The following is a 27,130-nucleotide window of genomic DNA, read 5'->3' as shown; positions in this document are numbered from 1 at the left end:
ATTCTTTACAAATAATGTGATGTACATACATTTACACAAAATTAAAATGCTGATTTCTTAATTTAAATAAAAGTCAAAGCAATTACCAATGACAGTTGCAACTATTTTGTTGCAACACCAGCATAAACATGTCCCTTTTAGATGCTTTGTAAAAACTAAGCACTGCATATCTATGCAAAAATGTGTCCAAATTATTATGAAGATATCATAGTTACTAAAAACTAATAGACCTGGATTTGGATAAAAAGAGAGCAAAATACCTAGCATCTCAGGTGCTTCTTATCTATTGCAAAACTAAACATAAGATACATTCAGAAAGACAGAAATTTCATAAGCACAGAAAAGAAATATATCGATATGCAATACGATGTATGGAAGCTATCACAGCAAGGTGCCACTACCCAACAAGGAAAGTAGTTCAAAAATTGTTACTTACACATACATAGGTTTCAAAATTAACACAAGTAATTTTGGAATATGTTCGATATGGGGCATTTCAAAATATATGCCAGTGTCCTATAAAAAGATGAAACTTGTGAAGAACTGAGGAATTAAGTGACCTTCCTGTTCTAGAAAGCTTCTGCTGACTTCTCAGACACTTGTAATTAGTCACTATCAGGATTAGAACAGTTAAAAAGGAAGATATAAGATCTGATAAAATATGACAATTCTATGTTGCTGTTTAGTATAAAATTGTGTCCAACTAACAGTAGTTTGGCACCACTAACAAAATCTGTTCATTGAATTCTGACTTCCAACACTTGACTGTTTTGATATTAATACATTGAATTTTCTAATAAATATCTTATGATTTTGTTTCACTAAGCTTTTACATACACTGTTATGCAACACACAGAGAAGTTTATTTCAGAAGCACACAAGTTTTCTACAGCCTATAAGATTTTGTTCTCTATGTTTTCTAACTTTTCTAATATTAAACATTATACATACATACTATGCACACAGTTCAACATGAATGTATGACTCAAAAGAGTCGGCCTGTATTGTTCTAAAAATGTTCTTGAAGATTATTATTTCAATTCACAATGAAATATGAGCACATTATAAAAAAAAAAAAGAACAACAGTGTGCAGAAAGCTGTTACGACTTTGCTATCCTACCAGAAGCCATCTATTTTGGGATGCTTATGCAAATGCACCAAACTTCTAAGAAAACGCGTAAAAGCACTAACAACACAAGAGCCACCTTTTGCTTGACAGGAAGGAAATATGAATTAAGGTAAAAATTAAAGAACCTTTCCTTTACACCCCTAATGCTTATTTTTCAGATAACTTACATACCTGAAACGCTGATTCTCAAAAAAAAAAAAGGAAAAAGAACTAACTACGTTATTACAAGCCATGCACAACACAATGCAATGACACATCACTGTAGCTTTAATAATGAGTCTCATCAACAGTTGCACTCAGAATCTCTTTTTAGCTGTTCAGCAGGATTTGTATGGAGTTCCATTTTTGGTAAACACTTGCATAAATCAACAGATTGAAAATCAGAAGCCTAAGGAAGAAAAGTGGCAAATTCTAATCAACTCTATCTGAACAGAATTTTTTACAACAACAAAAAAAAAACCACCACACAAACCACATTTCTTGCACATTCAGAAGTTTGATATATGCTACTATAATCCCAAAACCAAACAGGCAATTTATTATAGAACACACAACTGATTTTCAAGGCAAAGAACTGTGGACAGTCAGTGAATCATTCCCTTATCTCTACCTGAAAATCTTGTATTAGTTTGCCCACGTAAGATGCAGGTCCTAAGAGATTAGCAATAACAGTTGGCCACTTTAATGCTGAACTGTCCCAAAATATAATCATATCCTCATCTCATTGTTTATAGAGATCATGTGAGGTATTCAGGTCAGCAACTATCTTTATTACTTCATTTTAGACAAACACAAAGGAGTCATAAGTAGCAGCATATTTAATCCCTAACAGGATATATATATATATATATATATATATATATAATCACTCTATCTTGAGTGTTCTTTTATATATACATAAAGCCTACATACATTATGGGATAAAGACATTCTCACAAGCAAGTGGTTTCTCACATTTCACAGTACGTAAGTTAGTACCAGCACCAATTTTCAAGAATTCTCTCCAGACAAAATTCTGACATCTGACATACCTACAGCTTACTGAAAACAAACAAGCAAAACTTAAATATACGTGCACAGATAAACCTATAGACACCCATAACCCTCTCAATAATACTTCACAAGAGGGAGAATTTGGAGCAAATTTAATGATCTACAATCAGCTAAAGGACTTTGGTTATTTCTAACTGCAACTAAAGCTTTTTCAGTTACATCTCAAAACCCATGTAGAAATAAACACATAAAAATAAGTACCTTCACCCTTCACAAGTAATTTTCCAGCCATAGTAAGCCGTACATATTTATTGTAGTCCTTGTGTTGATAATCATGAATGCATCAATTCTAAAGTTACCAGCAAGGAACAGTTAGTGTTTCCAGTCAAACAATATCCTGTTGGTGGCAACCATTTCTGTAGAAATATAACACTAGAACACATCTACTTTGCAAATTCTCATACTGCATTATCCAAGTACCTAAAGATATGCCTATGTAGTATGTAAAGCAAGTTTGATTTACGTTTGCTGTCATGCTACGGTAAAATGATGCAAGAGCAAAACAAAATAACATCCAAAATTTTGTGGTAATCTTGTATGTTCTCTCCCCCTTAACCTCTTTCAATACTGCAAAGAAAGTGAAACAAAATATTATCCTACATTCTTCTTATCTAAGACCTGTTTCACGCTGCGTATGTCAAAGAGGGGAATACATACCATTACTAAATATCTCAACAATGTAAAAAGTTTCTTTTAGCTGATGCAAACATACATACTGCTTGCTTAAAAAACAAAAAACAACAAAAAAAAAACCCCAACAACCACCAATGTATTTCAAGGAGGTGGAGATGGATGATTAAGAAACTTAGTAAGGAAAGAAAAAAAATATGACAGTCAATAAACTAGATTATAGGAAATAAAACTGACCTCAGTTCTGGTTCTGAACTGGTTAAGGGGAAGGAAATTATATTAACTTCCTCTTAAGGCCATCTACTCCAAAAAACTGTCAGTCGATAAACCCCTATTATAGCCACAGAATGGAGAGAAAATGGTGCCCAAAGAGCAGCTGGGTATTTTTGGTAGTGTTTATGAACAAAGGTTTCATTTCCCTCATTCTTATAAAACAAGTGCTACCAAACTGAAAGAGCCTTTCAGTTCTAGGGATCAGAAAGGTTTAGGAAAACAAAGCAGTGATGAAAACTAGACACATTCTGGAAAGAAATAGCATAATGTAATGAAATACTTATTCCTCAGAGGACCTTTTGAGCAAGGCAAAACATTTAAAAAACATATATATATCCCCCAGTTTGGAGGAAACAGACAAAGCAGAGAAGTCATTAATAATAAAAACACAACTTCTACTCACACTAGGCCAAGCCACATGAGGAAAGAAGGGAAGAGGACATGCACAGTTACCTGAACAAACAGGTAAATAGTTTCTATAATGTTGGATTAAAAAGGCACATGTCTGAAGTGGATATACAAGAGCAGAAAGGAAAAGTCTTAATATCAAAAAGTTTCCATGGGATGTGGAAACAAACACACATGGGCAGCTATATTTTTCCTTTGGCAGATGTTCTCAAACATCTAGATACAAATGTAGTATTTAAAATATTCTGTGCAAAACCTGTTGATGACAAGTTTCTGGCAGCAATCATGTGGCAAAACCCAATTTGTTTGTGATTTATCTATTATAGCTTGTTTCTGTTCTGTTTCTAAACTGCTTGTTTCTGATAAAGTGCTCTCAGATTCAGCATGCTTATTTATGTGGAACACATAGCCTTGAAATAATCACTAAGTACATGGAGCTTACAGACAAGCACATTCAGCAACTACCTACACTAGTATGCAATAAAACAGCTTATATATATATTATTATATATATATATATATATATATATATATATATATACACACATATAAATAATTTTTTTTCCCTATTTACAGTTCAGAGATGGTTTACCTTTGGTGGGCAACAGAGCTGTAACTTTAAGACATTTTCTGAAGGAAAAAGGGAGGAGATTCCAAGTGCTGTTTTAAATATAGACAAACAGAATTTGGCACACACTGTGAGATTCTTACAGACCAAAAAAGTTCTCAGAATTCACCATCACTAGTGAATTAGTGAGCACTATCCTACAGTGGAGGTTTTCAAATTAAAACAATTACCTCAAGAGACTTGACTTGACCTAACAGATAGACAAAGCACCATATATTTAGACTAGGTTTTACAAGTTTACTTTTCTAAAGCAAACTTAGCAATAAGTAATTGAGTTTCCTTAATAAATTCAGTCCAACTTTCAAGTTTTGTCCTATTAACCTATGGCCAATTTTCTAGCCATTTTATTTACCACTTGCTATTTACTATTTTCTTGACATGTATTTCTTGAAATTGAGGCATAAAAGTCTTAAGCATTCCCAAAAGGAAGATAAACCTTCATAAGCTATTTTAGCTTCTGAATAAGCACTTTTGTTTTAAGCATATTTTCTATATACTGTACTTCTACCCATTGTATGCAGCCCTGATAAACTAACAGAAGCCTGGAGGCATCATGATCAGGCCTCTTCCACACCAAAAGGGAAGAGACCAGTGGGGAGCAAAATCCATTATACACGAAGACAGGCAGCAGTCACTACAGCCCTTCTGCCAAGTCATGTATGAGGCATCAGTTCTCAGCACACCTCAAAGAGTAACCTTGATGCATCCTGTGACTTTCAGTTTATTTCCAAGGGCCATTAACAACAGCCAGGAATTGCTAGGACACAATCTCAGGCGTACTCTTCAAATATACTGAGAGAAAAGTAGGAAACGGAAGGCACCACAGACTTTTTAGAACAGAAAGCACCTCCTACCAGGAGGTTCTCTCTTCCTATCAGCTAATGTAGTTTCTAACAGCTTTGCCAAGGTACCCACCTGGCAGGATGGAAGGGACACCAACATTCAAAACACAGAGACACTCTTCTTGACATGCTTTTCATGTCTGCGGTAACAAGCAAGATTCAACCCAGAGTAAGGGATTCAGGATGGCCAGGTATGTGCCAGGCTGATGTGAAACTTTGCATCACATACGTGTCACAGAACTTCATTCTTTCTCAGGATATGTGAAGAAAAAAAAAGTAGTCTTTTAAAATGTGATCAGACAAAATAAGTACTATGGAGCATCAGGGTTTCTGGGGAGAGGTTTTTGTTTTGTTAGTCTGAACTAATATCTTTCAAAGCCAAAGAACAAAGTCATGAGTGCACAATGTAACATTAGCAGCAATGTCAGCTTAGAGTTTCAAACTCCTGCCTCTTTCTCCCACCATAACTGCCCCCTTGACTGTGCCAACACAATGATTTCTGTAGCAATTTTATAAACAATCAATAAACCAATTACAGTCATTAAGCCGTCAAAAAAAAAAAAATAATCAATCAGAAACAGTAAACAAATCCAACTTGCACTGCAGCTCTACAAACTGCTGTGCTGGCACAGACGTGGGGGTGGCCTTGGTATGGGAACAAACATCCAATAATGGGGAGGGAGAAGAGCAATTGCTGCAAAAAGAAACATTTCTTCTGCCATAGTTTCACCTTCAACCTTTCCAGGCAATGCTGATTTATCTTCCGGGATAACTTACCAAGTCGCAAGCAAGAAGGAATACATTTTAATGAAATAAGTAATACAAGATACAGTAAACAGTTCATCATCCTTGTAATTAAAAAAAATAAGCAATATGGACATCTAAAGTTGACTTTACCCACTGTGGGATGCAAGAAGTAAGGTTTATTATTAAAATATGACTCAATGGCCTAGGGGATATTCTGCATAAGATATGTCATTTACGCTTGGAAATTCAGAGCAGAAATACTAATCTCTATACTAACATTCACTGAGCGGGGTTCACATCCCTGTTGTGTGATTTCTAGTATCACTGCCATTAAAAAATTAGTCATGTCCCTGGAATAGTTTGCAGGTTGTGAAGTCTAATTTACTATCTAATTAGAGCTTTGCCCATGGTAGTCAAGATGTAACACAGGGCATTGGAAAATGATCCTACAGTAGAAAGCTTTAGTTGTAAAGATCTCTGGAATAAAAAGATCCACTTCTAATATCACAGAAGAGAATGCAACATCTGTAAAAACTGTAGTTACTTCAAAAATAACTGAATTTGAACAAACCAGAAAATGTAGCAAAGGCTGCTCTGGGCTATCAACAGCTCCCTTGAGAGTCTGGTATCCAACAGCCACTCCTGTCTCTGCCCCTGCCTTAAGAAAAAATTCCAGTGTCCCGTTCCCCAGATCAGAAGTCCATTTTTGTCCCTGCCAATGATTTCAATGAATGAAAAAGCAAAATATCTGGACTGGCTACATCCTTTTTAACATCAGAAACTGAGAAAGACATAAGGGAGTCTGTCTGCTGCAGCAGGTGAGTCTGGGAATTGCAATGTTTTAAATATATCAAGAACAGTATAAGAGACAGAGGCAGAACATAGCAAAAACAAAGATGGTAGCAGTATGTCAATAATAAAATTGAGTTATTTGTCAGGGGAAAAAAACACCTTATTCAAAATTATTTGTATCATGAAGGAAAGTGCATCTGTAACTGCACATGATTTGATTACATACTATCAAAAATAAGACTTTATCAACAGGAATTCAAGTTGCCTAACCACCAAACATTTGAGTTTTTATAGAATATTTTCCACAAGTGCCATTAAATAGCTACTCAGTATAAAAATCTCATTTTAAAGCTGATTTAAGAACTTCATTACAGCAAATTAACTCCCCGAAAATAATTTTTCTATCGCTTAGCAAAATAGAAACTAAAACTCTCTCAAAGCTTGCCCCTTGACAGCTTCATGTATGGCTGTCTTTCATACATACATGAAACAACTTTTCAACTTAAGAGGTAGATATTTTATTTTTCTCATACAAAAAGGTATACATGTATCGTCAGTAGGGTTTAAGCAGTATACTACAGAAGACAAAATTAAACTTAATTTCTATGCTTAAAAAAAAAAGGACCACTACCAATGACAGTAAAGTTATATTTAAATAACTCCTCTGCTGGAAAGAAAATCAAGGGAGTTGTGGTGTTAGTACTGGTTTTGAAAGTGCATCTTAGCACTCTTCATTTTCTTCCATGTAATATACATGCTGGCCATGTAAAGACCACATCTTCTAGGGACACAGTCCAAGTTCTGGCTGGGCAGATCTCCTTATCTATCCATCTATCTGAAAAATATAAATTCCTCCACAACTTCTTTGTCCATTGCAGGCAGACAGCACATTGATATTAGTATGGTTTACTGGAAATACTCTTCTAAATCCCTTTTACTTTGTCACATCTTGTTTAATTATAGGCAAGTGAAATAAAAAACTATGTCACTAATAGTCCCACAAAAAAAGCATATGCTAAAAATATTCTCTTCTCTGCTCTTCACATCCATATAGTCAGGGATAAGATGCTCTTTCTCTACAAGAAGATGGCAAGAATGGAACAGACAAGTAAATACAAGAACAGGCAGCAAAGACAGAGAATAAAAGCATCACTCAGTGACTACAATCAGAAAGGGAGTCAGGAAGGCTTTTGATTTGCCGAACATAAACGACAACAAGAAAAGATTCTACAGGTATTGTTAATGCAAAAGGAAGTTCTGGAAAACAAGAGTCTTCCCGTGGATGGGTAAAGACAACCCAGTAAGAGATGACACAGAAAAGACTGAAATACTTGATGCCTTTTTTGTCCTGTTCCACACAGGAAAAGCCTGCTCCCAGACAACTGCAGGTACCAGCTGGTTTTGGGAAAGAGTAGGGAAACCAACAGTATAGGACCAACAGTTCAGGAGTGCTCAGTGACACCATATTCAAACCCTTAGGAGTAGACCGCATTTACCTAAGAGAGCTAAGAAGATTGGCCAGTGTGATTACAAGATCGCTATCAGCTATTAAAAATTCAAACAGTTGAGGGTGTTGGAGGGGTCCTAAGGAAAGGTAAAGAGAAGAGACCCATGGAACAACAGGCCAGACAACCTGAACTAGAAAGTACCACAGAATACCATGGAGCATGTCCTACAAGAGTCCATTTCCAAACACACGATGGACAAGCAAGTAACTAGAAACAGCCAACATGGTTTTACTAAGGGCAAAATACACTTGACCAACATGACTGCCCACTTAAATGACACAACTGCTAGGTAGCTAAGGGAAAAACTATGGCCTTAATGTGACTAGATCTTAGTAAGGGTTTGGAGACCATTTTACACAGCATTGTCTGGAAACTGAAAAGCAGGGGCTGGAAGAATGAACTGTTAGGTAGATCAAAAACTAGTCAGACTATCTAGATTGGAAAGTAACAATAAATGATTTGACATTGACTTAGCAGCTCATAAAGACCAGAATACAAAAGAGGTCAACATTATGGGCCTATTGGTTGTTTTTTGTTGTTTTTTTTTTTTTTTTTTTTTTGTTTTTTTTTTTTTTTTTTTTGCATCAGTAACTTGAATGATGAGACACCCTGCGCTCCAGGAAACATGTGCTTCCAGCCCAGAAGGCCAGCTACATCCTGGACCACATCAAAAGAAGCATTAACAGAAGGTCAAGGGAGGTGATTCCCTTTTCTTCTCCACTCACATGAGACCACACCTGGAATACTGTGTCCAGCTCTGGGACCCCCAAAATAAGAAGAACATGAACCTGTTAGAACAAGACAGAAGAGATGATATGACAGGTGGAGCACCACTCTGCCCAGAGAAGCTGTGGATGCCCCATCCCTGGATGTGTTCAAGGCCAGGTTGGATGGTGCTTTGAGCAACTTGGTCTAGAGGAAGGTGTCCCTGCCCATGGCAGAGGGGTTGGACTAGATGACTGTAAATGTCCCTTCCAACCCTAATTATTCTGTGAAATCAGTGGAGACCAGCTGAACTCAGAAGTATCACAGATTGAACCCAAAGACCTTGAGACACTTGAAGACTGGGCAAAAATAGAAGGATGCCCAGCAGATCCCAGCCAAGTTACTTTCCACTCAGCACTTGTGACTCTGCACCTGGAACAGTGCGTTCAGTTTTAGATCTACTAGCTTAAGAGCAATGTTGAAAAATCAGAGAGGGTCCAGTATAGAGCACCAAGACAGTCACGGGCCCAGTGTCAGGGAATCCATGGACCTGCCGTAGTCCCCCAATTGCACAAACACAGAGTGAGGGAATTGAGTTTATTCAGTCTCAGCTCTTCAGATTGAACACCAGACCTCCAGATGCTCCATTCAAACAATTTCTACAAATCTATTTGACAGCTCATTGTTCTATAAAATTTAGAGACAATGCAACTCATTTTTTAAGGTAGACAAGATTTTTTTTTGTTTTACAAATGTATGCTGGTATATAAGTTACTTTAAAAACGCACCCATTCTTAAGAAAGTCAGGCTAGGTAGATATGTTAACAAGACTTGAGCTCAGTAGACTGCAAAAAGATTTTTTTAAAAGCCAAAAAGCACTTCTGTTATTTTTCTCTTGTTAAGAGTCATTACATGGTACATCGCTAGATATCCAAGTCTGAGTTCCATAAGAAGCTCGAGTATTTTGTGTTACAGTATGAATAAAATTGCACTGAGACATTTCCATAACCATTGACCTTAAAATGACTTTCAAACATGCAAAGCTATGTTGTGGCAAAAAAAATATCTTCATTAACAACACAGAAGAGGCACTCAGCACATTTAGACAAGCTTTTCCATAATTTATAGCCATCAACTGTTATTACTAACATGTTTTAGAAGAATTTGCTTACAGTCAAGTCACTGGCAGGTATTGTATTAACTGGTCGGAGGGACAACAATCATGACACAAGCAAAAATTCAGCATTATTGCACTCCTGGAGCAATGCACATGCTCCTTGCCCTGAAAAACTACTGAAAACAGCATGCAGATCTAACTTCACTAAATAACTCTAAGAAAGCTGAAGGAATAATAACAGATGTGTGCACCTGCCATCCATTCTTTCTTACAGATAGTATTACACCTTTGTGTATTGTCACCTTTACACTGTTTTGACAATATTTCCTATTATACACATCGTCATTGCAAAATACCTAGGTATTTATAAAGTTGTGGGGTTTTTTGTTTGTTTTTTCTTTTTACAAAATCACCACTTCAAAAATTATAAACATGGCAAAGGCATGTTTAGCACTGTTACAAAAAGTTTTACATTCCACAAATGCACATATCTCAAAACTATCTTTTGATGTCACCTCTCAAATCACCAAATTCTAAGCAGAAAATGAGCAGAACAAGGGGCTGCATTTTTTAAGCCGATGTCCTTCATCAGCTGTAGAACACAGACCCTAAAGTCAGTCTCACGAAAAGCACCACAAGCAAGTTACAGTGTCAAACTGTCTTTCATGAAATATGAACACATTTCGAGATCAAGAAAGCATAGGTGATACTTTGTTTGTATATTCTTTAGACCTGTTCTGTGTATTGAAGATCTCCATGGCAGCACTATGCCACACTGATAACAAAAAAACCTGCAAAATAAATCCAAACTTTAAAAATAGACTATAATGTAAAATAAACTCAATTTGTTCAGTCAGTTTCTTGTATAGAACTGCAAGAGGCAACTCTTCCTGAAAAAACACCAGCTCCCTTTCACAAAACCACCCATACTCTGCCAAATCTATGACAGCAAAATTTCTTGCAGAGTAAGAATCAGTCTGACTTTGTTATCTCTGAAGGGAAAACCACACCTTTACAAGTAAACTGAGCCAATGGGATTCTGGAGAACAATGCTCAAGAAAAATATACTGGAGATTTTTTTTTTAATAAATGTTTATTTTGAAAATACTTAAACCTGTTGTCCATTGAATAATTGATATCTACCCTAAGAATTTTTTTCCGATGCCTAGAGACCAGATTGTAGTAGAATGATGGTTATATACAACATGGGAAGCTTGCATTGCCAAAATCTCAAGGCCAAGATTGGAAGCAGGGGAATGGGCATCAAGAACAGTGCCAAGCCTTCTATCCATCTATTACTAAACTGGCAAGAATTTCTACTACTTGATGAAAATAAAACTGAGCTCTTCTACTTCATTGCCAAAATAAGGGTGAAGTCTGTAGCAGAAGGCAAGAAGCCAGTGTTCACAGATGGCCAACGTGCTGTGCAGCCCTGTCCTGGTTAAGATTTGCATTTTCCCACACAGTCCTATGAAAGAATGATGCTACAGATGGACTGTAAGAGCCGAGGTCTACCCTAGAGTTCTGAAATGCACGGCTAAAACAAATACAGTAGTCTGGGTTATTATTTATTTACAGGCATTTCAGACCACATGAAACCTATAATGGGCGTGAGGTTGCCGAATGCACACTATGCACACACCAGCCTACAAGACGGGTCTTTCACCAGGTCCAGCTGAGTCAAATGCCTTACAGCATTTCAAACCTAGGCTAGTTATGGCACAGAATCTGCCTTAATCTCTAAAGACAAAACAACATGTGGGAGATGCAGGTGATTCTTTTGCATCCATCGTCACACTCTGACCTCATACTGACTGTACTTTTCTCTCCACCTTCATGGACAAGAGTTTCATGTTCAAATTACATCTTTCACTGGTAAGAACACAGTTCCCAGGCTCAATTTCTCTAGCTGCTCTGCAGCCAGGCATACTTACTGTTTGCCGCTCCTGATTTTTGACCCAGATATATGACTCTAGTTCTAAAAACACATGCATACTTCAAATTTGTAAAGCTGCTATCAGCACCAATCATGAAGAAGTAGCACAGCATAAGACAGTAGAGTAACACTCTGGGCAATTAGCATACTAGGTAAACAAGACTTAAGAGTTTACAAGTTCTTCACCTTAAAATAGTTCATCACTGAAATATTTTCAGACCTGTATATAATTCTCAGTATCTTTTAAAATATCAACAAAATCTTAGTGTAAGTGATTGGCAACTAAAGTTACATATATATATATATATCTGTACTGAATTCAGACAATGCACATCTGTTATAATCTGAAACTAAAGTTTATTTATAGTTTAAGGTGCAAAGATGCTGTTAGCTCTGTAGGTCTTGCAGTGCAGACAGACCACCTGCATGCTCTGACCATGAACAGTTACACAGATAAATGTGCTGCTGCTTTGTGCTCTGCCAACTGTGTTCTCTTGTTGCCTCACCACTTAAAGTGCAATCCTATAAAGACTGAGATACTCCTTCCCCCTGACAGCACCAGCCTGCTTAATTGAGGTTAATGAGAAAATGCACTACACGATGTTAAATATGTGCAAATACTAAGTCTTCACAAAGCTTTTCCACTCTTAAATTTAGAAACATTTAAGCAGCATTTTTTCTAGTGCAAGTACAGCTATAACAGCATTTAAGGATCTTTAAAACAAATGACACAGTGATAGTGCTCCCTGATTCTAAATACAACTTGCATGGCAATAGCAGTTGCTGCCCCTAAGTTAGATAAGGATTTGAAATCTAAAATACTGACAAGACGTAGACAGACAATTAAGCAAAAAGGGTTGTATTACATCAGTAAGACTGAATAAAGACTGGGATTTTTTGCATTCATATTAATTCCAATTTGGGGACAGTAACAGTTGGTGTTTATTAGGAGATCCTTCTACAAGGAGCTTAGAAAGCAGCATAATAACACTCACCATTCAATTTCTCACATTCTATTTCTGTCTTTGACTGGCACCAAGTACGCAGCCTGTTCTTACACAGAAGCACATCCAGTGATTCAGAGAATCCTAGGAAGACAAACCACATCCACAACTACAGACAAAAAGAGTGCAATTGTTTTTAGCCTTATCTGTAAGAAAATTCCTTCCTGACCCCCAACCAATATCCTTCATTTTAAAACTAGGATTACCAGTAAGGCCATAGAGCTTTTGGAATCATTAAGAACAATGGGGAATGTTCAGTTTTAGTGGCAATCAATATCAGATGTATTTTAGGAAGTAACAAAGTGTTTTTCTTAGATCTCAAAAAGAATTCAGCAGAAACCTTGAATATTTGCCATTTGCTGATTTATTTTTTTCATATCCTGGCAAATATAGATGCTAATTTCTATAAAATCATGTAAAAATAGAAAAGACACATGCTACCTTGATTCTCAAAATGGCAAGCAAAGTCTTTTCATACCTACTGTAAAAAATTGCTTGATCACTACTACGTACTATGAATACAGAGACTAGAAGTACAAATTTTATCTGAATATGGGTTAACTCTGAAGCCATTGTAATGATATGTATAATTAAAACTACTAACTTACAATTTCATTTATGCCTCCTACTACTTGCAACGTGAGAAGCAGTAAGTAGTACAGAAGCTGTTTTATATTCTCTTATGTTAACCATGACAGCTTGCAGAGCAGATCCCTACATGATGCTGTTGGTAAATACCTCCACAGAGAAGTCTGACAATTTATTCCTGCACTTTTCTAATTATCAACCAACTATTAAAAAGTGGAAGGACTTTGCTTCTTATTGCAGGACAGTTTAATTTCTTTAAGAGTCTTCCGAAGCCTTTTGAAAATGCAGATTTATTGTATCACTCATATTGAAGGCAAAATTAGTTATCTAAAAACCCTCCAGCAGACTGAACAGAATCTACCTCAGGAAAAGCTGTTTCATCTCTTCACCAACATATTAGCACATATGCTACAGCTTCTAAAATGTGCCCAATGAAGAACTCAGACTTCCTGGCCTGAAGTTGCTGGAATGAATACAAGTATTCTTTAAAAAAAAAAAAAACCTCAACCAAACAACACTTCCTTCCAGAGTTCTGTGCCTTCACAGCAAATGACTTCTGCTAAAAAAAATCTTCAAAGTGAGATTCACATCATGCTTAATAAAAGGAAAAAAATAAAAAACAACCAAACCAACCAGCAACAACACATACCACACAAACTTTAGTATGGTAAGCTCCTTCATCTCCTCTATACAGTGCACGATTGCAAAGAACACACTGAACTTTCACATAATGGTTTTATTTTCCTCAACTGCTGCTTGTAGGTCTTGATCACCTACAAGCCACACCAAAACTCTGATAGCTTTCTGATTCCTGATATACATGAACAATGGTTATCATTAAGCATTACACCTTCAGCAAGTTGATTCTCTACAGTCTCTTGGGACTTGCCTTGTTTAGTTTTGCATTTAACTTTACAGCCTCTCTGATCTACTTTCCACTTTTGTATTACCTCTTTTTATTACTAATAACTTTTCTCCTGAATTTTCAACATGTCGGCATCTATTTTTTGGTCTTCTGATACTGCATCAAAAACCATGGAAACAGAAGAGTAGTAGTTCTTAGAAGTGGCTCATATGATGCCAGTTCCGTAGTGAGGGAAACACAGGGCCACTCCACAGCTTCACAGCTTGGTTTCCACAGAGTGGAAATAAAGGCAAAGTGGCTGAATGGATGGTGCAGGGCTCTGTCAGTCTTCTGAGCCAGATAAAACTGAGACTAATACACTGCACCATTCGAAGTAGCTAGAGGTCAGCTAATTGAAGCCTTTTCATTCGCAGCACGTTCCAGTTCTAATATAAAAGTCTAATATAATAACATTAAACAGACTGCACAGCATCACAAACCATTCAGCTGCTCTTCCTGACTTTCCTTTAGCTTGTTGCCTCACTTTTATATACTCGCACTTCGATTTCTTCCCAACCTCCATTATGCAAGCCGAACTTGACTACACCATGGTAAAAATTACAGGCTACATCTTCTGTAGTTAGCAGATCCTAACTGAAAAGTTGTTTCTCCTCCTACAGTTTGTCAAACTACTTCTTCCTAGAAACACTCACTATAGCATCAAGAATTCTGGTCTTTCCATTCTGTACCAATATCACAGAATCACAGAATGTTAGGGATTGGAAGGGACCTTGAAAGATCATCTAGTCCAATCCCCTAATATAATCTTAACTCAGATTGCACGGGAGTAATCCAACTTCCTTTTACAACCGCTTTTGCTGCATTTTTTCCCCAAGAGTAATTCCACTGAGTGAGGAAGAGGATGAGAGTGAAACATGACATTATTGCTGAGGTTGGGTGAGGGAGAGAATAATGGATGCAAACACGGGAGTGATTGAGAGAAGGTATTACAATAATGTAAGAAAGAAGGGGCAGTCAATATGGCTTCACCAAGGGGAAGTCATGTTTGACCAACCTAATCGCCTTTTATGAGGACATAATGAGGTGGACAGATGATGGCAGAGCGGTGGATGTGGTCTACCTTGACTTCAGTAAAGCATCTGACACAGCCTCCCACAGTATCCTCACAGCTAAACTGAGGGAGTGTGGTCTGGACGATCGGGTAGTGAGGTGGACTGTGAACTGGACGAAGGAAAGAAGCCAGACAGTCGTAGTCAATGGGGCAGGGTCTGGTTGGAGGCCTCTATCTAGTGGAGTGCCTCAAGGGTCAGTACTGGGGCCGGTATTATTCAATATACTCATCAATGACTTGGATGAGGGACTAGAGTGCACTATCAGCAAGTTTGCTGATGACACCAAGCTGGGAGGAGTGGCTGACAGGCCAGAAGGCTGTGCTGCCATCCAGTGACCTGGACAGGCTGGAGAGTTGGGCGGGGAAAAGTTTAATGAAATATAACAAGGGCAAGTGTAGAGTCTTGCATCTGGGCAGGAACAACCCCAGGTTCCAGTATAAATTGGGGAATGACCTATTAGAGAGCAGTGTAGGGGAAAGGGACCTGGGGGCCCTGGTGGACAGCAGGATGACCATGAGCCAGCACTGTGCCCTTGTGGCCAGGAAGGCCAATGGCATCCTGGGGTGTATCAGAAGGGGGGTGGTTAGTAGGTCGAGAGAGGTTCTCCTTCCCCTCTACTCTGCCCTGGTGAGATCACATCTGGAATATTGTGTCCAGTTCCAGGCCCCTCAGTTCCAGAAGGACAGGGAACTGCTGGAGAGAGTCCAGCGCAGGGCAACAAAGATGATGAAGGGAGTGGAGCATCTCCCTTATGAGGAAAGGCTGAGGGAGCTGGGGCCCTTTAGCTTGGACAAGAGGAGACTGAGGGGTGACCTTATTAATGTTTACAAATATATAAAGGGTGAGTGTCACAAGGATGGAGCCAGGCTCTTCTCGGTGACAACCAATGGTAGGACAAGGGGTAAGGGATTCAAAGTGGAACACAAGAGGTTCCACTTAAATTTGAGAAGAAACTTCTTCTCAGTGAGGGTGACAGACACTGGAACAGGCTGCCCAGGGGGGCTGTGGAATCTCCTACTCTGGAGACATTCAAAACCCTCCTGGACACATTCCTGTGTAACCTCATCTAAGTGTTTCTGCTCCGGCAGGGGGATTGGACTAGATGATCTTTTGAGGTCCCTTCCAATCCCTGACATCCTGTGAGTCTGTGAAGAAAGGCAAAATAAAAGCCAGATGTTGATATAACTTCACAATAAAGTAGAAAACATTATCACACCCGTCTAATGTTATGAAAAGTCTGTAACACTTTTTACAATGCAAAGGGGTTTTTTAGAACATCATCTACAGCAAATATGGCATTATGAATTTAATAGTAAGCAGCTTTTTGACATCTGCCAGCTGCTATTCAGTCTCTACCTGATTTTTTACCATGGACATTGTATGGCAAATAAATTAAGAGTGTTAGTTACAAAATTAAAAACTATATGTTTGTCACAGTAACAAGAACAGTAAATTAAGAAAGTCAGACAAAACTTGAGTCACTATTTTGTCTTTAAGGTTTTAAAGTACAACATATTGGGAGGGGAAAAGTGTCAGTTCCATATTTAGACAAATTCAAGGAAAAAACTCATGAATAATTATGCGAGGAGAGACAAGAGCTGGAACACAGAATATAATTACGTATTTGCTCAGTAGATTTCCTTAAAATAATAAGAGTATGCAATCCCACAATGTGTTTTAAAATCCTTAACTGCAGAACCATACATCCAACCCAACATTCAGTTTTGGAGAAAAAAGTGTGTTTTCTTTCAGCTGTCTTGTGCTTGAAAACTGGATGAAATTTTTAATAGGAGTCTTTTTATTAAAAAAAGAAAAAGTTACATCTTGCCACTTTTGCAGAGACCTGGTTGCCTCTTGGTTCATGGTGCAATGTCTCTTTACTTACAGCCCATTTCCATTTCTCATTCTACATTGCAAACCGATGAAATGCATTCAGTCTCAGTCACATCTCTTTGGACAGCAAAGCGTCCTGCAGCTCCACATCCTGTTCCAAAAACCTCATTGACAGAATATGTGCCACAGAGATCAAGACCTCAGTAGGTCTGAGAGGGGCATAGCATTACTATCAAGAAAGGCAGCAAAACTATATAAAAAATTGCATGTGCACACTTGCACCCTGCACCAATTTACTGTACTACAGAAGAATACTTTCCTGGGAGGTGAACTGCTAGTAACCATGAAATGTTTGTACTGGCCAGTGCCAACAAGTAAGTTATAAAAAAAATATTTAAATAGCTTAAATTACGTCCTAACAAGAAACAAGGAAAAGAACAAATGAAAAAAAATACGTATTTGAATCATTTGTGTTTCTACATTCAGTTCTGCTCACTCACTAAACAGAACTTCCATGAGTGATGGAACAAATAAAGCATCACTTCCAGGTACATTTAGCAGCATTAGCTGCTGCCTAAGAAGGGATGAACTCACACAGAAGCCTCTTCCTCTGTGAGCATTTCTTATAACAAGCAAGATGTCTTATAGGCACCTAAAATTTTCAGTACCACTATCCCTCTATCAAATTTGACTGAAAATAACAGAAAGCACAAAAAAACAGTTCCTGATTGCATACAACTCTTTGCGATAGGTAACACAAACTGAGAAAGGGAAGACATGCTGCTAGCAAGCAAGATTTTATTTTTTAAATATGAGCATAAATATATACATTTAAGGCCTTCTAATTGATTAAAACATTACCTTTGAAACACCAGAAAATGAAATTATGACCATAAAAGTTAAATAATATCAAACTATAAATGCAACATCTAAATCCTAATGTAAAATTCTGATCAATAAATATTTGTGCAGTTTTATCATAACAAAAACTTTCAATGCAACACCATGCATAATCGAAACAACCTGTTTGTAGAACTTTGTACATAATATACATGCTGAAGGATTTCCTAACTTCCAGGTTAAACATTATAGAAAAAAAAAATGTAAATACTACAAGTTTCTTTACAAATATCACTTAAGTGATATTTTCTAATTAAAGGTGATGAAGGAACACCACATTAAAGGCAATCACAGAACTGCTGGATTTGACTAAAGAAATCCTGAAAAAAATGTGTCTTGTTTATGTTTCAATAAGAAGTTAAACTAACATGCAAGAAAGGGAAAAATAAAAATACTAAGCAACTAATCTTAACGCCCATTACAACATGATATTACACTGTATGGATTCCGGTCTGAGACAGCATGGTAATTACATCTTCCTACTGAACACTGAGAAAGGAAAAAATAAATGTTCAGGAAAAAATAAAAGTTCCCCGCCCCTGGATACTAGTTTTATTTTTCTAGCCTAAGTAGAGAAATAAAAATTGTGTCACGTGCCCGTTAAACCACTCCAGGACCTCCCAATGAGAAGATTATTTATATGATACACTTTACAAATGGCAGGCTGGAAAACATGAATATTTGTGGAAACAGAACCAGCAAGTTGACATGCATACTCAAATTTTTTTCCAATGAGAAGCAGACTTGTCAGAAATCAATATTCTCTAGCACATCAAAAAAAAAAGTGTAAATATAACACCATTGACTTACCACCATTTGATATCAGTATAGAAATATGATGCTAGAAGATGCCTGTGTGCTTCATATAACTCAGACTCTCAAAAGCTAGAAATTAAGCAAAACACTCGGGGGAAAAACAACAACAAAACAAAAAACAACAAAACAAAACAAACAAACAAACAAAATACAACCCCAAAAACTAACAAAAAACAAAACCAAAACCACCAGAAAAATACAACGACAAAAAACACAAACACACACACAACATAGCTATAGAGATATGTTAACTTACATAGATCTGTTGTTGATTTACACTTTTTTTCTGACAATCAGCAAAGTAGCCTGTACTACAACCACAACACAGCTGATTGAGCATTTCTGAATCAGCTGAGCATTTCAAAAAACATATTAGAACATTTTTCTAAACAAATTATAAATGCCTTTAATTAAAAATGAAACCTTTCTGGAATATTTCACTACATGATTGCTAATGCCAATAGCACACATTTTAACTGACTGAAACTAAAAAGCATTAACGTAATATGCAACTCACCTCCAGGATTTTTAAGCTTTATATCTCCTAAACCAATAATTAACTTCAAAAAAAAGATTAAATAATCTTCTATACAGAGCGTTTACCAAAAAAGTGACAGTAATATAACTACTACAAAACAAATTCAGAAACACAGACAAAAATAAGAAACTCTGATATAAAGTAGACTAAACAGGGCACAGTTTGACGGAGATGCCACAGAATGAGACAAACATTAGCATTCACTCCCACTTCAGGCAACCAAATCAACCAGCACACGTTAATGAGTTGACCTCAAAAGGACTCACCAGTTCAGACGGGTCCCATTTCACACCACTGTCCATCCCACAATGCTGAATCTGAGCTACAGAAATGTATCCCCACACAGAGACAGTCAACAAGCAAAGTTCCTCAAGCTACACTGGTATTGAAGACCAAAGCAATTACATTTCCATCCCTCAAGTAAACCTTAATGGATTAACTGCTTAACAGAACAAAAATCTGTATTGAGCATATTAAGAAAAACAATTTATTTCACTTGCGGTATTTCTTCAAAAATATTATCTCAAATATGCTTTCATTTGTGTTCAGATTACACAAAATTCTTTCTATGAAAGAAATGTTTCTCTTTGTGCTTTTCTTTTTTGTTTTTCCCCTGCGAAGTATCGTGTGTACATTGCATCTTTCAACAGAACCCCAAGAATTATCCTATAGGCTATCTGCCACAAAAAATAAACATGACCAAAATGCCGCACTACTTGGAGACCCATGAGCAACAGCATCTTCTGAGTAATTTTGAATTCCTTGATTGGATTTGAACCAGGATGCTACCTCCACCAGAATTACTCTTAACATGCCAATCCTGCTGCTGGAAGAACCTTGCCAAAAATATTCCTTCTCTGTAAAACACAGAATTCTAGTACTTACAGAAGGATGATTGTATTATTTTATGATCTTCATGTACAGAACAGCATGCTTTGCAAAACTGGCATATCAACTTCCAACCAGAGAAAGACCTCAGTTTTACCCACAGCAGATCCCTATTAATTAAACCTTTAAAACATAACATTGCTCTATAGGTCAAATTTCTTTAGGAAGTTTCTGTGTTTCTCAAAATCAGTTATTTGCATAGGTTAAAGGCTGGATAATTCTGATACTTTGGGGTAGTAGTCTTTTAAATTCTCTAAACATGTGATTCTAACTACACACATATTCCCTACATTCATTCATTAAACACAGTGACCTTATTTTGTAACAGAAGACTGCAGAGACCTAAAGACTTCTTACATACACTTTGTTAATGTAAAAATAAGCAAGCTAGGTGAAGTCAATCCCTTCTATGCTCCATTTCCCAAATTCTGATTATTCCCACAAGCCACTGAAGAAATGGTGATATGTTAATAGCACACTGGAGTTAGTTTTATTCAGAGAATGGCAAGCTTGTAGGAAAAGCAGCACAGAAAGGAAGCAAAAATACTGTAGTTTACCAGAATATGTTATGGCTTATAACTTATAATATTTGCCAGGGGAAATTTAGGCTGGATATCCGAAAGAAATTCTTTACAGAGTGAGTGATCAGGCATTGGAATGGCCTGCCCAGGGAGGTGGTGGACTCGCCGTCCCTGGAGGTTTTTAAACTGAGATTGGACATGGCACTTAGTGCCATGATCTAGTAAACGGACTAGAGTTGGACCAAGGGTTGGACTCGATGATCTCTGAGGTCTTTTCCAACCCAGTCGATTCTGTGATTCTGTGATATTTGACCTAGTACTAAGCTTTTCTTCTTGTATTAGTACTAATCTGTATCGTGGTAGTGCACAGCTGTCCTGTTTCCCAAGCGCAATATAAAGCTGTAACAAAAGGTTTTCTGCACTCAATTTACAGTGGATGTAGCTGAGTGGTTTATCTCTTGAGTTAAAATACAGCTAATCTGTATGAAAACCTGTACTCACCTTATTCAGGCCAAGTCAACAAACAGTAATTGCAAGGAGTATCTTTAAAAACTTTCAGGACCATTACATTCTGAGGAACTACAAAGTTGTCCAGCGTAGGTCAGTATTTACAGCATACTGAAAGCTCCTCATCTTCAGACTCGCCCCTTATGATCATTGTGCCTGAAATGAACTACATTTTCTCGACAAACTGAAGCCAGTGTCACAATGGGAACGTTTGACAAAGAGATCAGATGCTCTGCATTTCAGAAGATTTGATCAGAAATTTCTAAAACACATGCTGCAAATTCTAACAGCCATTACAGTGCTAAACTTAAAACAGTCTTGGAAAGTTCTGCCTAACAAACTGAGCCACATATCTCTCTGAGGATTCTTTAGTATTTCTTCTGTTGTACAGATCTGTTCTATGGACAGATATATAGACAAATACAAAAATAGAGATTATGCTGGGCTTTGTTATACTAAGGTATTTTACTATATGGATTAAATAATTACTTTTAATCATAGAATCATAGTCCTTTACCATCAGTTCTCGCTTGATCTCCAGAACATCATTACTTTGTAGACTTTCTTCACTCTAATCCAGTATTTTTGAGCACAAGATTAAGAAAGTGCTTCGGTCATTTCTTAGAATAGATTCTGAGTGGGAGCACATGCCATCATGATGCTGTACCTCATGAGCAAATTATGATGCAGCACCATCTTATTCTCAAGGCACCTGCTAGCTCAGATATGGTCAAGGTCACAGGCACTTCCTATGTTTTTCATGACTGTGTTCCTTAGCAGATTAAAAGAAATCCCACAAACAATCAAATTCACAGTGTACCTTTTCAAGAACAAACTAAAAAAGCTTGACACCAATCACTTGGAATAATTTCAATTTCAACTTTACATAGAAGCTCCACTACTACCAAAAAAAAAAAAAAAAGACACAAAATTGTAACAGCAAAAATAGCAAGTGTAGCAAGTGTAGCTGATTTTAAAATGCAGTGAATTATACCAAGGATTTATTTATCGAGCAAAGCAAAAAGCTGAGATGAGGACAACAGACTTCATATTTTATGTCTATTGTCTTCTTTTAATCATATGGCATGTAGATAAGGGTTTGTGGAAGAAGGCTAAGGAGAGCCATTCCAAAATTTGTTTCCTGCTTGTTACAATCTTCTTAAAGCCTACACAATTAATTTTTGTTACGGGAAGATATGGAGTGAGACCACATCAGAGAAACATGGAAGCAAAACTTTCCGAAGTAAAACAGGTGGTTATTTTTCTTTTCTTTCAAAAAACGTTTGTTATTACTTAACTTAAACACCTGAAAGAAAAACCTGATTGTCCAGCAACTTCATCTCTTCAGGTGTACTAAGAAAGCTGCCAGGCTGGGTGATCCCGGAACTCTCTGAATGCTAAGATATTTTCATTTAAATGGCAACAAAACCCAGTGCTCCTACTGTTAGGTTATTCAAATACTTCATAAACATTCCTGATATTTTCTCCTCAGTTGCATGGCTTCTGAATCCATGGCAGCATGCAACACATGCACTTTTGCATACAAGTGAAATTTAAGCCCTCAAGTCCTATACAAAGCAGTCCAACAAACACCACACTGTTTCCCCAGCAATAGAGATAATATATCTTATAGTGGAAACTTCATAGAAGACTAAAGCTCCACCAAGACAGGCTAAGAAGCTCATCTACAAGATAACAGGGGGGCTGCACGTGAGGCAGCACACGCACCCTGTGCAGGAACAGTGGCAGATGCCATGTCAGAGCACTGCAGGGAGCTGCTGAGCAAGGGGGGGACCAACCCAAAACTTCTCCTGTGGATCCATACTGGTTTACAGCAAATCCCACAGAAGCAAGGAGCTTGGGTTCAATTCCCTGTTAGCCCATGGGGATTCAAACATTCATTTATTTCCCAGAAGAGTGCTTTAATTAAGAAACTAAAAGGCTGGACAGTGACTGGTATCTTACCTGCTAAAGCTAGGTAACTACCCAGCTAAGAATTAAAATGCTATGGTATCCAGACAATCAGCAGCAAGGACCACACTGTAGCTTAATAGCTGGAGCACTCAACTGTGAGAAGACCTACCTTCTAGCCCCTGCTCCATGGACTATTCCTGTTCTGTTACTTGCCCTCTAACAGGGGAAAAAAAAAAAAAAAAAAAGGCAGCAACAATCATTCAAAACGCAAAGATTTGAACCCTGTTCTCTTCCCTCCCACTGCATGGTCCAAACTGCTAATTTTAAGATACTGAAGCATCACCACATTTATGTCTCTTTTTGGATCTAGCCTATGAAGTGTTACAGGGACTTGTTTGATTGACTATTTATATCTCTCTTCAGAAATACAAGACTTTTTAAAATTCGGGCATCTCTTCAGCCTTTTTAATTTCAGAAGTATATGGCTAGTGATGTAGCTCTTAATAACATTGCTCCACAGAGATAATAAAGGCAATGCATTCCATTTTAAAGAATATTTAAAGCTGTTTCTACTTTTAATGCAGCTATTCACTGCAACCATAATATCCCCAAACAAGTATTTGCAGAACTTCATCAACAGAATATTCCCTGCTCTCTGGAGCACACAAATGCTAGTAAAACCACCTCACAAGCTTAAAACAATTACTCAACACCTTCCCCTGCCCCTGCCATCCATCATCACACTGTATGTTAACACAACCTCCTCCTTGTGTCAACTGCAGCCTTTTTTTTCTCCAGCTTGCATCATTTGGATCACATACTATTGTTTCCCTCCATCCAAACTACATTCAAAATTCTTCAGTCCACCTTTAAAATAGACATGAAAGGTAAATGTTCATATAGGTTGACCAATATGATAGATTAACTGTGAAGTATTTGTTCATTCTCTTAGCAACTCTTAGACATTTTCAAACACATTAAGTTAAAACCACTAGTGGTGCTTTACATTTTCAATTTCTCATCTCAAATTTTTATTCCCTAGAAAAAGGAGGGATGCAATCAGATGTAAAACCTCAGATGTAAGACAATGGCAAAATATATCACTCCATGTATGCCATTTCCAGTGGATTATCAGTGCCTCAGTAAATTAAGAGGTTCACAAACCTTAGTTATTAAAGAAACACATTGTTATTACTCTTCAAAAACTATTTTTACTGCAAGTCTGTCCTTTAGTTTAGTGACTGCACTTTAGCTCTCATCCAGAAAGGTAAAACTTTGACAATGATCATGACAGACTCCATGAGGAAAATCAAAAGCCTCTTGACTGTTACAGCAAGGTATACAACAAAAATACACATTACATACTTCTAATATACAGAATTGTACTTCTCTGAATTAGCTAATTTGAATAGACTCAAGAACTGATGTTTACCTTTGTTTACTACAGAACAGACAAACTATTTCCACAGATTTTTAGCTACTCAGCCAACGAAGTCTATACTAAAGTATCCTGTTAAAAAACTAAGCAACTGAAGAGAATGAAATCAAGGACAAAGCTCTGCCCATGTAATGCTTTCCAGACACCTGATCCTGGTTACTTAATGTGAAAAAGCTTAGTAAGAAACAATATTCAAACACAGAAAAATCCTGAAATATCACTCATTTTCTTTAAACAACAACAAAAAACCATGAAGTGAAATGAAATTATTTGTGTGTTCTAAGATAAACACTCAACTGCTACATTCTGTTTTAAAAACTACCTGTAGGCCCTTGATGCAGGGACTGTTATAAAAATATTTATTTAAAACAAGCATGTTTTACTTGTTTTAAAAGTCAGGCTGGAGTAGCTAAAGCTAACCATGAGAGTGAATAGAAGCTAATGTAAGATTCCAAGTTTATTCAAGAACCTTGCATATCAGCTTAGTATCAGTTCTTGTCCTCAAACACTTAAAAAAGCATTTTTTTTTTTTACTATCTAGCCTATCTGGCATATAAGTCTCAAGATTTCTTTTTTACATGAGATTTTGCAAAGTACTTCCATAAAATAAATCTGCGAAATGTATAAATAAAAACAATGTACACTGGCAGAAATAACTTCATACAGATTTACACAGCAAAAATTGCTATCAGTCACAATTCAATATCTGAAATTACAACCAATATAGAATAAATCACAGAACAGTGACAAACTGTGCAGAACTATGAGCTTTTAACATCTTTAAACCACTTCCTTACTCAACTGATCTCACCTAGACACCCAACAAAAGGATTTTCTTCAATTACATTCAGATAGCATGGTTAAAAACTAAGCCTGTATCTTAAGATGCATCATCAGGACACAGTACATTGACATTAGACAGCTGTGTAACAACCCAGAGGAATATTAAAGATGTATTATATGGAGTTAAATGTAATTAAGACAGCTAAAAAGTATACCTTTTCCTGTAAAGGAAACTCCTTGAAAGTATGGAGGCTGAATTTCCATTTCTGATTCTATTGAAGGGACAAGAAAAGGAGATGAATCTTCAAAGGCTGCTAAGCAGCTATAAAAAGCTAACACGTGAGGAGTAAAAACACTGTTCACCAATTGTAGGAAAACAATTAGCCAACAATGTGAGCAGACTATAGATAAACCTTTCCTCATCCTAGTACCAGAATCTGTGGTAAAGACATACAGCGGAACATTGTTTCTTTGCGCTGACCTTTAAAATGCCTGTATTCCTGAAGAAAGGGGGCAGATATTAGTGGAACAAGCTATACAATTTCTTATAGGTCCTTTTTGTCTGGCAGAAGGCCCCATACAAAGGCAAACTACACTTACCTACCTGTCTGACTAACATAAACAAAACAAAAAGTACTTTCTATAGGGAAAGACGGGCTTGGCAGGGGGAGAGCAGTAGATGTTGCCTATCTTGATGTCAGTAAGGCACACACAGCTTTGTTTCAATTCTTAAACTGTCTTTACCTCAACTCGCAAGTTTCCTCAGTTTTGCGTTTCTAATTCTCTCTCTCATCCCACTTGGAGGCCATGAGAAAGTGTCTGGATGGGGAGTGACATGCCAGACAGGGTCAGGCCAACACAGTCACCTCAGAGATTTCTTTCACTGACTTCCTTTGCACTGCATTAAAGCAGTTCATACTCCAGATAGATCCTCTTGGACAACAGGCCACTTGAAAGTTCACGGGCCGCAAAATGAAAGAATCACAGGGAAAAAAATTGAAGCCTTGAAAGAATCAATATTAACACCATGGTCAAAAATTATAATATTTACAAGCAGTAATATATAGAAAACACTCTTCTCACATCTATACTAAAAAAGGAACAAAAGAGCGGGGAAAATAAAAGTATTTCATCAAGGTGCCTGAGAAGTCATTCACAAACATGAGGCAAAGTGGAAGAGATGCCTTGTCATCTGTCAGATTAAAAATATATATATAGACATAAGAAAACAAAGGTACCTAGGAATATTGACCCGATAATGAAATCCTAAGATTTCAGAAGATGTCAACTCAAAGCAGTTCCAAGAAAATGAACACTTGACATTTAGGAGACATTCTGTAAGAAAACTCTCAATCTAGTTGCATTCAAGAGGTTGACTTTTCCACCTAACACCAAAAATAACCTGAATAAGATATATTTGATCACACTCTGTATAAAGGCATGTACACCCAAAGGAAGAAAAAAAAAAAAAAAAAAAACACTGCTAAGAAAAATTTCAGTATACTGTGTCACGTTACAGGCAACTAAAGATATTACTGTCAGTCCCAAAGAAAGTATGTCTTTGTCTATTCACAAAGAACAAGACTTACACAAGAACAGAAATAACAGCAACTGGAAAGTACTTTCAATACAAAAATAGCAGAATAACACTGAA

The 27,130-nt window shown here is 37.1% G+C and overlaps 1 protein-coding gene across 49 annotated transcripts in view; it reads right to left on the bottom strand.

Annotated features, from left to right (window-relative positions):
• Nucleotides 1–27,130, bottom strand: part of GPHN (gephyrin) — a 295,661-nt gene that overhangs the window by 254,446 nt on the left and 14,085 nt on the right. For 24 of the 49 annotated variants that reach the window (XM_065064289.1, XM_065064295.1, XM_065064294.1 and 21 more), the window contains exon 1: nt 12,765–12,891. The exons of the other annotated variants lie outside the window; for them this stretch is intronic. In XM_065064289.1, coding sequence (XP_064920361.1) covers nt 12,765–12,876 — 112 coding nt within the window. In that variant the 5' untranslated portion in view covers nt 12,877–12,891. Of the gene's footprint in view, nt 1–12,764; nt 12,892–27,130 lie in introns of those variants that run through there. 49 annotated transcript variants of the gene reach the window in all.

Source organism: Columba livia, chromosome 5 (assembly GCF_036013475.1).
Source record: "Columba livia isolate bColLiv1 breed racing homer chromosome 5, bColLiv1.pat.W.v2, whole genome shotgun sequence".
Taxonomy (NCBI): Eukaryota; Metazoa; Chordata; class Aves; order Columbiformes; family Columbidae; genus Columba; species Columba livia.
Note: the sequence above shows the minus strand (reverse complement) of the source record. Positions and strands in the feature narration are given on the sequence as shown.